This window comes from Semicossyphus pulcher, unplaced genomic scaffold, assembly GCF_022749685.1.
Source record: "Semicossyphus pulcher isolate SPU_LCO1_2020_fin unplaced genomic scaffold, fSemPul1.0.p SCAF_17, whole genome shotgun sequence".
Lineage (NCBI taxonomy): Eukaryota > Metazoa > Chordata > Actinopteri > Labriformes > Labridae > Semicossyphus > Semicossyphus pulcher.
Genome location: NW_027211681.1, coordinates 14,536,810 through 14,551,921, shown reverse-complemented (window position 1 = coordinate 14,551,921; position 15,112 = coordinate 14,536,810). Strand labels below are relative to the sequence as shown.

At 39.1% G+C, this 15,112-nt stretch overlaps 1 protein-coding gene across 1 annotated transcript; it reads right to left on the bottom strand.

Annotated features, from left to right (window-relative positions):
• Positions 1-3,134: 3,134 nt before the first annotated feature.
• mttp (microsomal triglyceride transfer protein) lies at positions 3,135-14,655 on the bottom strand. Its single transcript, XM_069666088.1, has 18 exons — positions 14,595-14,655; positions 12,910-13,094; positions 12,619-12,762; positions 10,169-10,276; positions 9,956-10,072; positions 9,725-9,864; positions 9,499-9,643; positions 8,748-8,905; positions 8,420-8,588; positions 7,986-8,093; positions 7,633-7,845; positions 7,316-7,527; positions 7,095-7,192; positions 6,865-6,986; positions 6,515-6,742; positions 6,098-6,222; positions 4,569-4,739; positions 3,135-4,034 (listed from the first exon to the last, which is right to left on the bottom strand). The coding sequence occupies exons 1-18, from the start codon at positions 14,653-14,655 to the stop codon at positions 3,887-3,889; spliced, it is 2,652 nt and encodes an 883-aa protein (XP_069522189.1). The 3' UTR covers positions 3,135-3,886.
• Between the last annotated feature and the right edge of the window lie 457 nt (positions 14,656-15,112).

Genomic DNA, 15,112 nt, shown 5'->3' with positions numbered 1-15,112 from the left:
TTACATGTCAAAATCAAGATGGTTCAATTATTTAAAAAGCACATCACTCATTTTGATCATTAAATATATCATACAGCATACAGAAATGTCAGAGGAATAAAGTTTAGAGAGATTTACTTGACATTAAAGAAACCGTAATGTTTATAGTTTTTTTTCTAATAGCTTTATAAATAAAATAAAAAATATGAATAAGAATTTGTTTGGAATACCTATTAATAAAAAAGTACATTTGGCTAAACTGTGAACTTAGTTAACTGAAGGGCTGAAAAGTTTTGTATTTTGCTAATTTTGCCACCAAAAAGTTGTTCTCATTCATTGTTTTTAATTGGTTGTCGGCGTTTTAATAAATTGCTTATTTATTATGAGTAAAACCAATATGGTTGCAAGTTATCAACTTTTATAAAGGGTGATTTTTTTTTTTAAAGCTATAACCAAAATATAGTACATTAACTAGATGACATTTAACATACATTTAACTAAATTTAACCGAGAACAAAACATGATGGTACTTACTTAATACTTTATAAACCTACAGTATATAAAATAAAAAAACAACCAATAAATAATGTGTCATGCACTCTAACATTTTTGTATATTTCTATTGCGTGTAAAACTAATTGTTGTAGTTTTACAGTTCAATACATCGCTAATAAAGATTGCTCACTAAAAACATACTGAAAAATAAATGACAAGGGTCAAAGGGAATCGAACAGATTTATACCAACAGGAGTACACATTTGGCATCTGCCAGCGTGCAAGGTTAGCTTTCTGGTGACACTGAAACATCACCCGGCTGAGGCTTAAGTTTAACCTGACAGTTTGCTGTTGTGTTTACTCGGTTGCCTTGGATGCAGCGAGACTGGCAGACACTGGTTTGCCCCCAGCTGCTCTCGGTGGTTTCTGAAGAATCTACATTAAGGCCCAGTTGTTGTATTTAGATGCCAGTGCAGGGCTCTGATGTCACGGCTGTGACACAAGAAAAGTCATGATTTATGGCCTCACCTGGATCAACAAATTTTGACTCCTTTTAGGTACAACACACCACAAAATAGGGCTATTGGGTTACTTAAACTCGTGCACTTCTGTTTACACAACCTACCGAGTAGGGAGAAGAAAGTAAACCTTAGCTTCCACATTCCGCTGTGATAGGTTCAAATTGCCATCTTGAAATTATTTGATTGCTAGAAAGCTGAATTGTCTCTCGAAACTACCAGGAGGCAGCAACTTGTACACTGGGATCACTGGTTTCTTTGAGTCTACAGCTAAACTAGTAGCACTGAGAGGCTTAGGCACAGCAATGCTTAATCGAGATGTAATGTCAGCAAAATGGAAAATCCATCATGGAAAGGTTTAGCATAATGTCGAACCATGTGTATCATCTTATTTATGCTAACACTGACTAATTAGCAGTGGGCAAGCAAAAATGTAATGTAAAATCTTTTTCTCCAGTAAAAGTAGCAATGCCACAGTGTAGAAGTACTGTGTTACTTCTAAAACTCCTGCATATAAAATCAAATTTAAGTAAAAGTATCAAGTATTAGTATCAAAATACCCTTAAGTAGCCTGCCAAAAGCAACATTAAACATTCAGGGTAATTTGTTTTCTTTGACTCATTGTTTTTCAGGGATCCTGTTATATTTTGTGTTAGCTACTCACCTCTCTTCTCGTTTCAGACACTTCCTCTGCCCTTATGCGTTTCCCGCCTGTTTGATTGTCAGCCCCGCCCTAATTGGTGTCACCTGTCTATTATTACCTCCCCCCCCCCTGCGAGAGGATTGAGCCTGTTTGTTTCTATACACTGTACCAGTTCGTTTGGTTTTTAATGTGTTGTAGTTTTTTCCTGGAGATAGTATTCTTGGATATCGGCGACGGATAGAGGGTATGCTAGCAAGGCAACAAACCAACTAATAACATGTTTTAAAAGTTAAATAACATATAATCATATTTTCGATTTACGTAATGACGTTTCAGTGACGTGAGTACTGGTGGCTGTTGATCTTTGCCGTCGCTTGCTTGTTGTGCGTTTCAATTGGTTGGTTTCATTTCCTTGTAAGTCTGTTTGTGTGGGACAACATAAACATACGTTATTTTAACAGCTTCAAGTTTCGAAGTCACTACAAGTGTCGAAGCGATTCGGTTAAATATAATAAGTGGTGAGTTCAAGTTTGTTAAAGCTTTGCTTTTGTTAATGATAAGAAACGAGGGAGAGTGCTAAGACTGCAGACTGCTAACTCCAGCAATAAGGATGCTAATGTGGTTAAGATATTGTGAGGCTACACATGGAAGATGATGAGGAGGATGGTGAAAAAGAGGACTGTCCGACAAACTTCTTTAATACTGTAAGTGAGCTGAATTTGTGGTTCTTCTGTCATGTGCTGTGTCCCTCAGGCTAAATGTTAGCTACAGATGACAGGTAGCCGCTAGCTAGCACAAGTATTGTGCTGCTGTTTCCATAGTAACGTGAGACGAAACTGCCGCCGGATTTGTTTGCCTTTTGTCCTGTTATTGCATCTAATTTTAACTACTTTATTTACTCAATCAATGATGATTAATACATTGATTTAATTTTGTACTGATAATTTGGATTTGTAAAGTAGTGGATATTTTAAAGTGAATTTACTGAAGTAAAATGAACAATATTTGTAAAATACAAAATTCATATAGCCTATTCAAGTAAAGTTCAAGTTCTTCAAAATGTTGCTTAAAGTACTAATTAACTGTAATCATTGACATTCCACCGCTGCTTATTATCTCAAAGTTTAACACAAAGTATTGGGATGTATTTGACAAGATGAGGTTACAGGTTAATAAAAGTTAATACAACTCACCCTGTCTTTAACTAATTTCTGGTAAGTTCCTTTACACTATACCTAACCCAAATAAATAGATAAAAGGCTCCTAATCAGCAAATTAAATTAATAATTTAAAAGCTGACACCATGGTGTCATGGCTCTTTTCTAACCCAATAATCTGAGGCTTTACACAATCTTGTTCAATTATTTGTCAAACATTTTTTTGCTGAATCAGAATCCACAAGCCCGGCCAAAAGTCAACAAGTGTTTCCAGTGCACATTTATTGTCAGCCAATTACAGATCTAACAAAATGATCTCTTCATATGGAAACACAAGTTCAGAGTAGCTCAAAAATCTTACCCCACTTCTTTCATACAAACAGAGCAATTACAGCCATGTACAAAAAATATATTTTCCGTAAGTATTGATTTTTGGGGATTGAATTTTCACCTTGAATCTGACAAGTAAAAAATGAAGACCATTCAGACACATTGTTTAATAACATTAAAATGATTAAACTAAATTGAATTATTTGATATTACTGCTAAATAAGTTATTTCAAGGTAGTGAACAGTGATGCAGTGACATAAAACAGTAAATTGCGCCTCCTTAGAAAACACATTTATTTAAAAAACAAAGAAATGTTGACATTAAGGAGCGTTTCTATTCTTGGGGAAAGGTTAATCCACTGTCTCCAGTGTGATATTTACATGCACATCTTATTTTAACCGTGTTGAAAGATTACAGTAGCAATGTTGAGTATTACCCACCAAATAAAACATATCACATCCCGTAAGTGTGTGTGTGTGCGCGCCGTCATAAATACATTTTCAAGGAAATCCATAAAAAGACAATGCAAAAATTCCTGATTTCAAACAAACTGTCCAATTAATGACTTAAATACTCACAGGAATGTAAACATTGTGTGTGTGTTGTTATAAAAAAGACAAAACAACCCTTTCTCTCTTATGGTTTTTCACTGCATGAAGCTGAGGTGTGATGGCTGTTCTTGAATGCAATATATCCTCTTTTAGTGTTAATACTCTGCCCATAAGAATAAAAAATTGCTCCCGGGTACTTCATTGAGTCTCTTCTACCAACTGGAGTCAAAAACCTTCTTGCACATGTTTGAGTTCTCCTGGTGAAGAGGGAATTCAGAGCCCGGGACGAGCTGCTTCTTGCCCTTGCGTGACACAGTGCTTTTCCCTGATGACAAGCTCTCGTACTTGGTCACGTACTCACTGAAAGCAGAACATAAAGAGTAGATTAAGTTTTGTTTAGGCTGATACAACAATTAAACCAATAGTATTCAGAAGCACATGAAAGTAAAGTAATTGCTTGGTATTAACATTATCTAGTTCATATGGCCAAAAGTAGACAAAGATGTAATTAGGTGAAAACTACCCAGTAATGGATCAGTAAGATTTTGTCTTCTGTAACCTGCTAACAATAGTTTAATCATCACTGTAATCTTTGCATTAAAAATGGTAATGTGGTGATATTATTAGGCTAACAAACTGAAAAATAAGGTAATACAGGTTAATGTTTTTCAATATGTTGTAGGCTTCTACCGGCATATGATCAAAATAACAAAAATTCTTGGAAGTCAATATTGGTAATTCAGAAATTCATCCTCTCATATTCAAAAAAGTATTACAAAGTAGGATATTGTAACATGGTATAACTTATTACCCAACTATTTTCACATCACTAAGCTGTAATGTAAAGTGCAATTGAGTGGAACATATTTTCTTTATGGGACAGTCTCACAATACCTGACTGGGAACGTAGTTTTGTCCATCTGCATGCAAACCAGGAAGGGGTATTCAGAAAACTGCACAGTGGTAATGAAGTCCAGTGATGCCTCTGTTTCGAAGCTGACCTCCACACCCGCTCTCATGAAGTCCATGTCCACTGTAACGTTGCCAGTTAACACTAATGCTCCCCTGAAAACACAAGTAAAAAAACTATTTAAAATGACTCCAAAAGACCAAAAATAGTATGTGAATCTAATTTACTATTTGAGTTCACATGACTGAATTATACAAGAATTAATCACCTTTGAAATAGAGTTACGCATGTACAATTGTTGTTTTCATATGTAATGAAGTCTTTTTTATGAACTGTCCAAATCCTGATGCATCCTTTGCTAAATGTTTTTGATTTTGTTAATGTCCAGATATTTTATCCAGCAGTTTCCATTAAACTATTGTGCATGGTGCATAGTGCGTCTCAAAAAGGTAGTTGCTCTAGTTAACGGCAGTTCAATTTTTTTTTCAAATGTGTTCTGATGTACAACTGTAACAGTCAGCTTTCAGCCTTTTAAATGCAGTCATTTTCTTCAGCCTCAGTGGGTAAAAGCACAGTAAAGCTCAGACACCAATTGCAGACAACACTTGCTTTTTGTGTTTCAAACCAAAGTGTGTGCTGTGCCAACAAGTTAAAAATCCAACCACTTTAACTTTGCCCGCGGAAACATGCCTTTGCAAAGATGCCAGTGTGGTTTGTTCTGCTTCTATAGATAGCCTGCCCCTCTATTATCAGAGTGGAAGAGGTACAACTATGCTGATCCATTCACCTGCCTCTGCCATTCCCCTCCACACATGGTTCAATTCATCCTTAAGTCCTTAACAGTGATTGAAAAGTGGAACAAGAAAATCCCATTGGAGAAACATTTAAGCTAATGTGTGTTCTTGCAAAATGTGGTCCAAGTACAGAGGTGCACATCAAGTCCTGTGTTGCCCATGAAAATAGCGCTATATTTAAATGTAAAAGAATCGGTGGCATTGCTCTTCTAAACCCCGTTTCATCAGCACATGCCGCAAGCTAACCGACACAGGCATGATAATGTGCTCCATTTTCAGCAGCTACCGTTGTGCGTTGTCTGTAATGTTTTTAAAATAGAGCACCAGACAGAACTGACGTCATATCCACAGGAACCTACAAATGAGACAGGCGTAAAGCACAATACTGGAGGAGGTCCAACATGCCGGTGGAACAAATGAATCAGACAGCGCTTATAGACCATCTAAAGTTGACACAAATCCGACATCAAGAGAAAGCTATTTGCAGAGTGGTGACATGACCTCTAAACTTTCAAAACTACTTTCCTTTCCGTCACAAAGGTTGTTTTCAAAGAATGGTCAGTCTATCACAGAGACCTTTGCGCTGTCAGTGTATTACACAATACTGTACATACAGTACTTCACAAATATACTCAGAGATAATTGACTTTTACATGGTCGCACTGAGGCAGTGACCTATATAAATGTATATGTTTTATCGTACTGTCTCTACACTGTACCTGTTGTTGACACTGGTCTTGGACTCCCTGTACCAAAGACTGATTTCCATGCCTCCAGAGATGTCAATGGCCAACCCTCCCTGGAACTCTGCACTTGCCTTCAGACCGGACTGCAGCTGGATCACCTGGAGGGCAGAAAAACACAGGCAATGAAAGACTTGGTTATATCTTCCCCACTGATGTATAAGATTTATTTTATCCCATTATATTGCTTTTATTTTGTCAACTGTCAAAGCATAACAGATGCCAAGTAATTGTATCATCTTTCCATATTTAGACCCTGTTCAAAAGCATTATGTTTGAACTGTAGTTCAAACTCAGAGTCATTCGCTAAACACCAACATGATGAGGTGTGACTCCTATATCAAGTTTAGTGTAAATGCGGCCTTGAAGCATTTCACGGTAGTAGCTGCTTACCTCAGAGTGATCAGTCAGCAGGATGAGGCCCTTCACTACATTCATGGGCTCCCCGGTCATTGAGAACATTTTGGACATGAGGTCACTGTAACCTTTGAAGAAGGTGACGGGTCGCAGCTGGATGTCGAAAAGCAGCGCAGACATCCCGGCGAATGACTCCAGGTTTTCCTCTCCCTCATCAGGAGTGGCAGCAATCAGTGACTCCAGACCCTGAGCCTCAATTGCAACCTGGAAGACGGGCAGAATATGAAAGTTAGTCTTTAAATAAACAACTTTAAAACCTTAAAAAACTATGAATGTTTTCAATATATTATAGTTGCCCATTTCAGATTCATTGTGTGGTTCATCACCTGTAGTCCATGTAGCATTGCTCCTTTACTAGCACCATAAATATTCATGTTGCTTCTCCTCAGGATGCCAGAGCCTGAATACAGGATGTCCAAACTGTACGTGGAGGTAACATCCGCAGATTCTGTAGGAAGAGTTAGCATGCTTAACTGATCGATGTGATTATCTTAACATTTAAACAAAATATTGTGTCATTTTTTTAAAGGCTTAGAGATGAGCGTTGATTACTCACGTGCCATGAATCCTGAGTACGCAGATGATGACCCAACCTTGGAAAAGCGGTCGTAGTTATGGGAAATCATGTCCTTCATAGCTTGTCGTATAACTTTGCTGAAAAATCAAAGGAAATATGTTATACAATAAAATAACTGCAACACTTTTTTGTGTACAACTCTGAAACCTTAATATAAAAGTTGGCATTTCTTTTGGTCTCTTGTATGCCTGATAACACACCTGGCAGGTAACTCAAAACGGAGGATGTCCTGGATCTTTGACAGCATGTACTTGTTCATTTCATGAGGCAGGTTTCCGATGGACAGCAGCAGATTCTTGACCTCTATGTATGAGGGGTTGCTACTGAGGATGACGTCGGCAGCGGCAGCTCTCACGTTCTTCTCATAGATGCGTCGATTCTGATGGTAAACCCTGTTTACTGTCTCCTTCACCTACGAGTCACATAAATATTTAGTTGTAGTTATATGTTAATTAGCTCCACATACTTACATACAACATGAGCTCAAAATAAAGTCTTAATGTACACTATGGTTTACCTCTTCTGTCATGAGATCGACGTTGTATCTCTGCAGGGCAGTGAGGGCGATGGTGTTGTAAGCTCCCACAACTGACTCTGCGTATTTGGTAAAGATGGGAATGGCCTCAGGAAGCATGGAGTTCTTAAGAGCCAGAAGATACATCTGGACCTCGGACTCGACCGTGGTGCTGTCAGGACCTTCTAAAATCAGCTTCTTCACCTGCACCACTGTCTGAAAGGTAAACACGCAGCAGGAAATCATCAGTCAGCTCTTCAAGTCATTCAAATTTAGCTTACAGAGTATTCCTCATTTTTTACTTTAAAGCGTGCACTACAATTTGCCCAACTTATGTTATGTTCTTAGAAGCTTACCGGTAAGTTGCACCCTCCTTTCTGACACAGCTTATGGACCAGGGCTCCCATAATGATTACCACTGACTCTTTGATGTCACTGCTGCCGATCTTTCCATTTGAAATATCCTGAAAGGGAAGAAATCTTCTCATTAAGATTCACTGAAAACACATTAATAATATGTCTTGATTTGGCAAAGTGATTTCTTAAGACTAACATTTCAAAATTTTAAGATGTATCATACATGTATGTATGTATCAACACTCAATAATAGAGAGTATATATAGGATATATATTAAACTCAATAACAGTCCACTGACAGAGTGAAATTCAGTGCATGCACATACATAATTTTCTCTTATAAATAACTGATATGTACTAAATTATGCTCTTGTTCTTTGCTTTAATGAACAGGAAAAGGGGAAATTTCTGTAATTAATTACATGACACTGACCAGCAGAGCCCGGAGCATCCTCTCGTTTGGATGTGAAGCAAAGCCACAGGCATAAAGAAATCTCTCCTGCAGAACCAAACCTTTGGCATCAGTGAAGTTGAGGAATTCAAGCATGGCATCCAAAGATGCAACAGTCTGGGAGGAGGTCACAGCATCCACCACCTGAGGTCTGATAGTGACAGGAAGATGGAAAACGCAACGATGGTGAGATGATCTCATTGGATCCGTATTTATCCATATTGAAAGTTAAGAGTTATTAAAGGAAACAGCTGAGTTATGGAGTCGGAGAGTCGGAAACGATGCAGGATATAAGGAGGAGCCCGCTTACAGAGAGGTCTTGCTGGCACTCTTCAGCACTTTGAGGATCTCGCCCTTGGACGCCTTCCTAATGCTCTGGATGAGGGCCAGGAAGCTGCGAGGAGCCGTGGCTTTGGACAGGCTCGCTGGCTCCAGCTGCTTCTGTTCAGCCTGCCAATGTTCAAAAAGCTAAGAGGGAGCACACAGGGGAGAGGGGATCAGAAGACAGATCGTTTTCAGTCAATAATTACAGAACAAAAATATACAGTATCAATTTACCAATAGTGTTTTCAGGAGGTGTCTTATAATATTGACACGTACAGCACAGACCTTCGACTCTGAAGAAGGCTTGTAGACACCAAAATATTATCTCAATTCAATTAGGAGCATGTGTGAGGATTATTAAGCACCTGTTTAGGAAGCCCTGTCTGGTGTTTTATTTCCTGATCCGCCTCCAAACCTCCTGGCTGAACTTTTACCTTTTGCTCTGACCATATATTCATGACCTCAATTTCCCTGTGCGAAGAGGCATTTGGATTTCATCGTCCAATTAAGTTTAGTTTTTTTTTTAAGTTGTAGTATTATTTAGTATTATTTAAAGTGCTGACTTTTTCCAAGTAATTGGGTTACTGGGGACCATGAATGTCTGTATTACAATCTATGAAATACTACGTTGAGAAATTTTAATTGACTAAACTGCCGAGCAAATAATGCCATCCATAGCGAGTACCTAAAACGTGTTAGGTATGAAATTGTACATATCAAAGTAAACAGGTACTCACTGATGGCCCCCCCTGTGATTTGACCTTCTCCGCAATGATACCAACAGCTGCCAGTTTGGGATCGATTGACTTGACAACCCCAGCCGCATCTTTTCCTGCAGCCTCCAGCGGTCCAGCCTCGGTGCCCACCAATGTGAGTGTTTGCCTGTGAAGCAAGACATCAAAATTTAAAGTGTGCCCATATTTAAAATGGAGGGACACATTAATTATTTGCTAAGACACTTACCGGGACACAACTTTAGCTGCAGCAGATCTGCGGGCGTTAACAGCTAGTGAGTGCGTTTCTTCAGCCAAAGCCGAGCGGATGAAACCATCCTCAAGTGTGAATGATGTTACAGAACTGGACTTCCTGCTCACACCCAAGACCTGAAAAGGGAGACACGTCAAGGTGTTCTTTATGAGTGATACAGTAATATTCAGATTTTAGCACCGTGAGTTGGTACGGATGCTGACATACCTGGCTGTGTGTGGTGAATCCTGTCTCTGGTGTCTTACACGTCTCCAGGATCTTGGTTCTCGTCACTTGACCTTTGACTGCCTTGTACTCGACTGTGCACCTTCCAGACACGTCATTCTGTTCCCACACATTCAGGGTTTTTACATTAGCAACACATAATATTAAATATAGGAAACATGAATTAATGTGAAGAGAGTATTGATGGGATATTACCTCAATAACCGCCCCAGTAGTGAGCTGTGTTTGCAGCAAGCTGGCCAGCCCTCTTTTCATGTTCTTGATGGTAGCAGGTTCGGCCCAATAGGAATAAAATGCTTTTGTCTACAAGAGATGTGTAAACAGAAAGAAACATGTTAAAAGGAATACGTGCTGTTTGATTAGTAACGAGACAAACCTGCAAGCTAATGTTATAATGTCTCTGGTCCCACTTTGTTTAGATGCACCTCTATCCGTCCTGATTCAGGTCAGGCCAATCACAACCAATTATCTAATATGGGAAGGGTATAAGCTCCATTGAGGCTTTTATGTAAACAACCAACACGGCTGACTAACATGTGGAACGTTAAGAGAAGCCATATTCATTTGATACCGGTATTAGCTCCCTAGCTTAGCAGCCTTCCACTAAGTCACATGTTTCACTGCTCAGATTGCGTCAGGGTTTCGAGGCTTTTTGCTCTGCTCCCCTTGATAACGCTCTGAAAATTGAAAATTAGCTTTGAGGTTCCAGACTACCTGCCGTGTGATTTGGTACAACAATGCTGGGCTAATGCTTTTAAACAATAAATACCATAGTAGCAGATAAAGCAGCAACTAAGGCAAGCACCACACATTGCTGTACGTGCTGCTGCTCACAAAGCCCTTCAGGGTGTCAGTTTTCCTTTCACACTTGTGTGCAGACACATGTGTGCATGGTGATGACATCATACACTATTTACATTATATATGCTTTGAAGCCGAGATCAAAAACAACCCAGAATACTTTGGTATTAACGCTTTAGTTTTTAATGAGTCTATCTCAACCTTGCATACGGTATATTGCCTCTAATAATATCCTGAGTACACATCAGTACACAGCAATGACCAGCATGACGATGAGTCAGTCTCATGTTTACGTATGTTTATAGTATCATATTAAAATAATGGAACCAAAGCTCTGTCAAATTAGCTCAGTTCATCTTGGGAAATATCATATCACACGGCATCACACCGTTTTCTAATGAGGCTTCAGTTTGGCTCAATAATAGAGTCCTGTTCCTTTAGTGCAGAAAACAGCCTATTACATCATCCTACAGTGTCTCTTATACAGCATGTTATTTATCTGTGGCGCTCAGCCACAATATCAGCTAGGACCACCATAAATAGATTGTCCACTGCTACTCTGTGTATTTTTCCTGCTGCAGCCTGCCATCAGTATAAATAACCTTACAACACAGGGTGAGACACTGATCTGTCCTGTTTCACACCATTCAGAGGTTCTTTCTTTAAGCCCGTTTTAACCCTAATGGTAACATTTAAGGTTAGATTTTTACTGCTGTTTCGCTCGTGTACAACAGTTAGAGTCCAAAATATGCGATTGAAGTATCTGCAGAAGTCCTGGCAAAATTTACAACAAACATTTGAATGTTTTCTGCACTTCATACTTTGTACTTATAAATCTAAGTATGTAAGAAAGTCATCTAACTTGTAACAAATAATTTTATTAATGGATAAGAAAGCATTTACTGTCTTTAAAGACATAAGCATTAACCAATAATACATAGATGTTTTTTCTCTCTAATAGTAATAATGATATACATTTTCAAATCTATTAACAGATGCTTACTAGCTTTTTAGATTGACTTTGCCATTGGTAGGCAGTCATACAGTTAAATTAGTTAACAGATTTTCTCACACAGGTATTTCTTATAATTTATAACGCATTTGAACGGATGAATGAACCATTTTTTGAGTAATTAGTATAATCCCTTTGTGTGCCCAACCATTTACTTTGTCAGGACAAACAGGTGATCAAAGTCACAAGACATCTATCCTCCTGCTCACAGCTGTCACAAATCTTCTTGTTAGCTATAAACCAGTGCACCATGATTCTTCTTTAATCTTATATCTAACCATCAACTTCATATCAGTCTTTTGATGGCAATTATGCTTCATTGATAAGAGTAAGAGTAAGAAGAGCCTTATCGACCATCTAGGCCATTCTTGTTCATTCATCCTTTGACCCTCTGAACCTGCTGACCTTTGCACACACACACACACACACACACACACACACACACACACACACACACACACACACACACCTGCTGGTATTTCCCCTGCCAGCATCATCACTCCAGCACAATGAAAGTAAGCTAACTAAACCTCTAAGGACAATAACAGAGGAGCGACGATAGTGTACTACTGACTTTCTAACAATACTTCTCCAAGGTGTGATCATATGGAGTATTAAAATGAACTATCTCAGTCTTTAACAGAAATGTTCACTCTTTATGCCCAAAGGTGTTGTATTTTAAGTGTCAACATGAGGATAGAAAACAAAGAGGTGTAGCCACAAGGACTGTTCTCTTTATACGCATATTCTTTAACACCAATGATCTAAACTTTTATCACTGTCTAAAAAGAGAAATGTCCACTGCAGGTGCCAAAGGTTGCAAAGCTCTTACCTTTCCATTCCTCAGATGCACCAAGAAAGGCTTCGTTAGAGCTGCCAGTTTGGTTTTCCCCAAAACACTTTCTGTTGTGGATCCATGGAGGACGTTCTTCTTCTGTGGTCGACTGGACGCAGGCTCGATCCTAATATTTGAGATCTACAAACAAGATATTAAGCAAAGTGAGCAAAAGCCTGCGCCTTTTTCTGATGGATTATTCTAACTCGCTTATAACTAAAAAATGGCTATAAACAGTCTACAAGATAACACCATGTCCTGTCTTGACATGAGTTTGGGCTAACATACCGCCAGTTGAATCAGTTGCTCATCTTTGTTGCTGGGATCTCTCCACACTAGGTTGATGTCCACATCACTTGAGATCCTGTAGCCACCGCTGCCCTCTTTTGACCCCCTGGTTCTGTCCACCAGCACCTCGGTGGTGTAGCTGAATTTGTACAGCTGGTTGTTGTTCAGCCGGGGTCCAGCAGCACCTGAAGAAACAAAAGAACCACAGGAAACACAGCTGGTGAGCAAAGAAGAATGGTGACAGTGAGGGTGACCAGCAAGAAGACTCTTATCATACTGTGATGTTAAGATAGTGTGTCGGTCTGTGACTATACTATATACGTTTCTCATACCCAACAACTGCTTTCATTTCATGTCAGAACCTTATGAATATCAGATAGTATCAAGCTGAAACTTGACATCTTGATTCATTAGTTAATATCCAGTTGTTGTTGTTGTTGCACAGGGTCTGTTCTTAAAACTCTTTTTTGGTGATGCGTTCAAGGTCTTAAATCTGATCTGAGGTTAAGGCAATGGCTGTGTTGTTTGGGGAAACAAAGAATATGCAAACATGGATATTGTGATATGGATCCTGTGATTTAAGTCGCTTCTTTCATTTTAAAAGTGGCTGTTTAGGAGCAAAGTCTTTAACCTGAGATGTCAAAGCTTGTGTACACAAAACTACATATGATACTTTTCAAAGGAATTCTTACTTTAAACTGCCTTGCCGACAGTGAAAATGTAACTTTGACAAGTGTTAGCTGTAACCAGCAGACCTGAAGCTGAAGTCTGTGATGGTAGATTTTAACAACTGGTGGGTCAAAAATGTTTGCCCTTCTTTACCAAAAACATGCACATATGCAAAGATATGATGTGCTTTTGCGACATCATTCCTGCACTTCTGGCCACATAACGTCTAAAGAGGTTTTTTTAGCGTCCCAAATACACTTCAGATATTGACCTGTAAGTTCCACTAAACATACAGCTCCTTTCTTCTTTCGTTTTCTGTTTTGTTTCTTATATTGAGAGAAATACCTTCCGTTTATAGCTTAGAAGTGATTCAATCAGCGGCCATTTAACAAGGTGTGTTCAACATGCGTAAGACAAGATAAAAATCTCTCCTCTGCTCTAAATGAGAAGCTCTCTGTTAGATATGACATTAGGCCACGAGGGAGGACTGACGTGTCAGTATTTGATTTCATCACTGGTCACAGATGAGTTTGGAGCTGCTTTATAATTATAATTAGTGGTTCAATTTTGTCAAAGCACTGACTATTGTTCTTAGGACACATCGGAAGCAAAACACTAAAAGAAAAACTGTATGTTATGTTTAATCAAGACTGTTTCTCCTCTTATCCATATGATGTCACCACATTATGCGAAGCCTCACCATTGACACAGAATTAAACATAACATTATAGGCTCTGAAACATCAACCAGTTTGATTTCATGCAAGGGTTCATTCATTTTAAAACTCTGTGGCTCAATGAAAATAATCTTTCACCTTTGATCATCTCCAGAGCACAGCATAGATTCATTTTGAGCTACAAATAAATCCACTTTTTCTACAGGTTGAGGATGAACTATACATCTCCTCATCCCCAATACATTGATTCAACCTTCATTGAAGTTCCTCCTGGCAATCACCCCACTACCACAAACTTTACCTACACAACAACATAGTAAGAAGTCATCCATCCACTCACCTTTGGCAGAAGCTGAGACAGAGGAGGCTGCACAAAGCAATAACACAAGCAGAGTGAACATCGTGTGTCCTCTCTCTGCAGCCACAAAAATCGACACAGAAACACAGTCAGTGGCTGAACAGGCACAAAAAGGCCAAGAAGAAAAGGCACAGCAGGTCCGAGCTTCTCCTATTATGTTTTATCGGAGGGGAGGGCAGACTCCAAACTCCACGCTCAAGTACTAAGTACGAGATAACCCGCCAATCATTAACCTGACGAGCACAGATTTGACAGCAACTTCTGCCATTGATAGATGTGCGGCCAGGCGTCCCCTTTTAATATCGAGGCCCAGCGCGTGCGTCTGCGCGCGACCACGTGATTGCTCGATCAATGAAATGGGATTAAGTGATTGATTCAGTTGATCAAGAGACGAGTGAGACTCGCCATCTTGCTTTTAGGTTTCTAGTAGGCCGAATCATGCCCCGACATATCCACAAACACAATAGTTTAATTATTTGAATTGAAGAACGTATACACTT

What these genes read in the sequence shown, in the direction of transcription:
- mttp (XM_069666088.1), bottom strand. Translation starts at nt 14,655, where the DNA reads ATGTTCACTCTGCTTGTGTTATTGCTTTGTGCAGCCTCCTCTGTCTCA. An exon ending in GGATGCTCCGGGCTCTGCTG is followed by an intron (nt 8,094 to 8,419) that starts GTCAGTGTCATG and finishes CTTCCCTTTCAG; the next exon opens with GATATTTCAAATGGAAAGAT. An exon ending in AAGGAGGGTGCAACTTACCG is followed by an intron (nt 7,846 to 7,985) that starts GTAAGCTTCTAA and finishes TTTACCTTTCAG; the next exon opens with ACAGTGGTGCAGGTGAAGAA.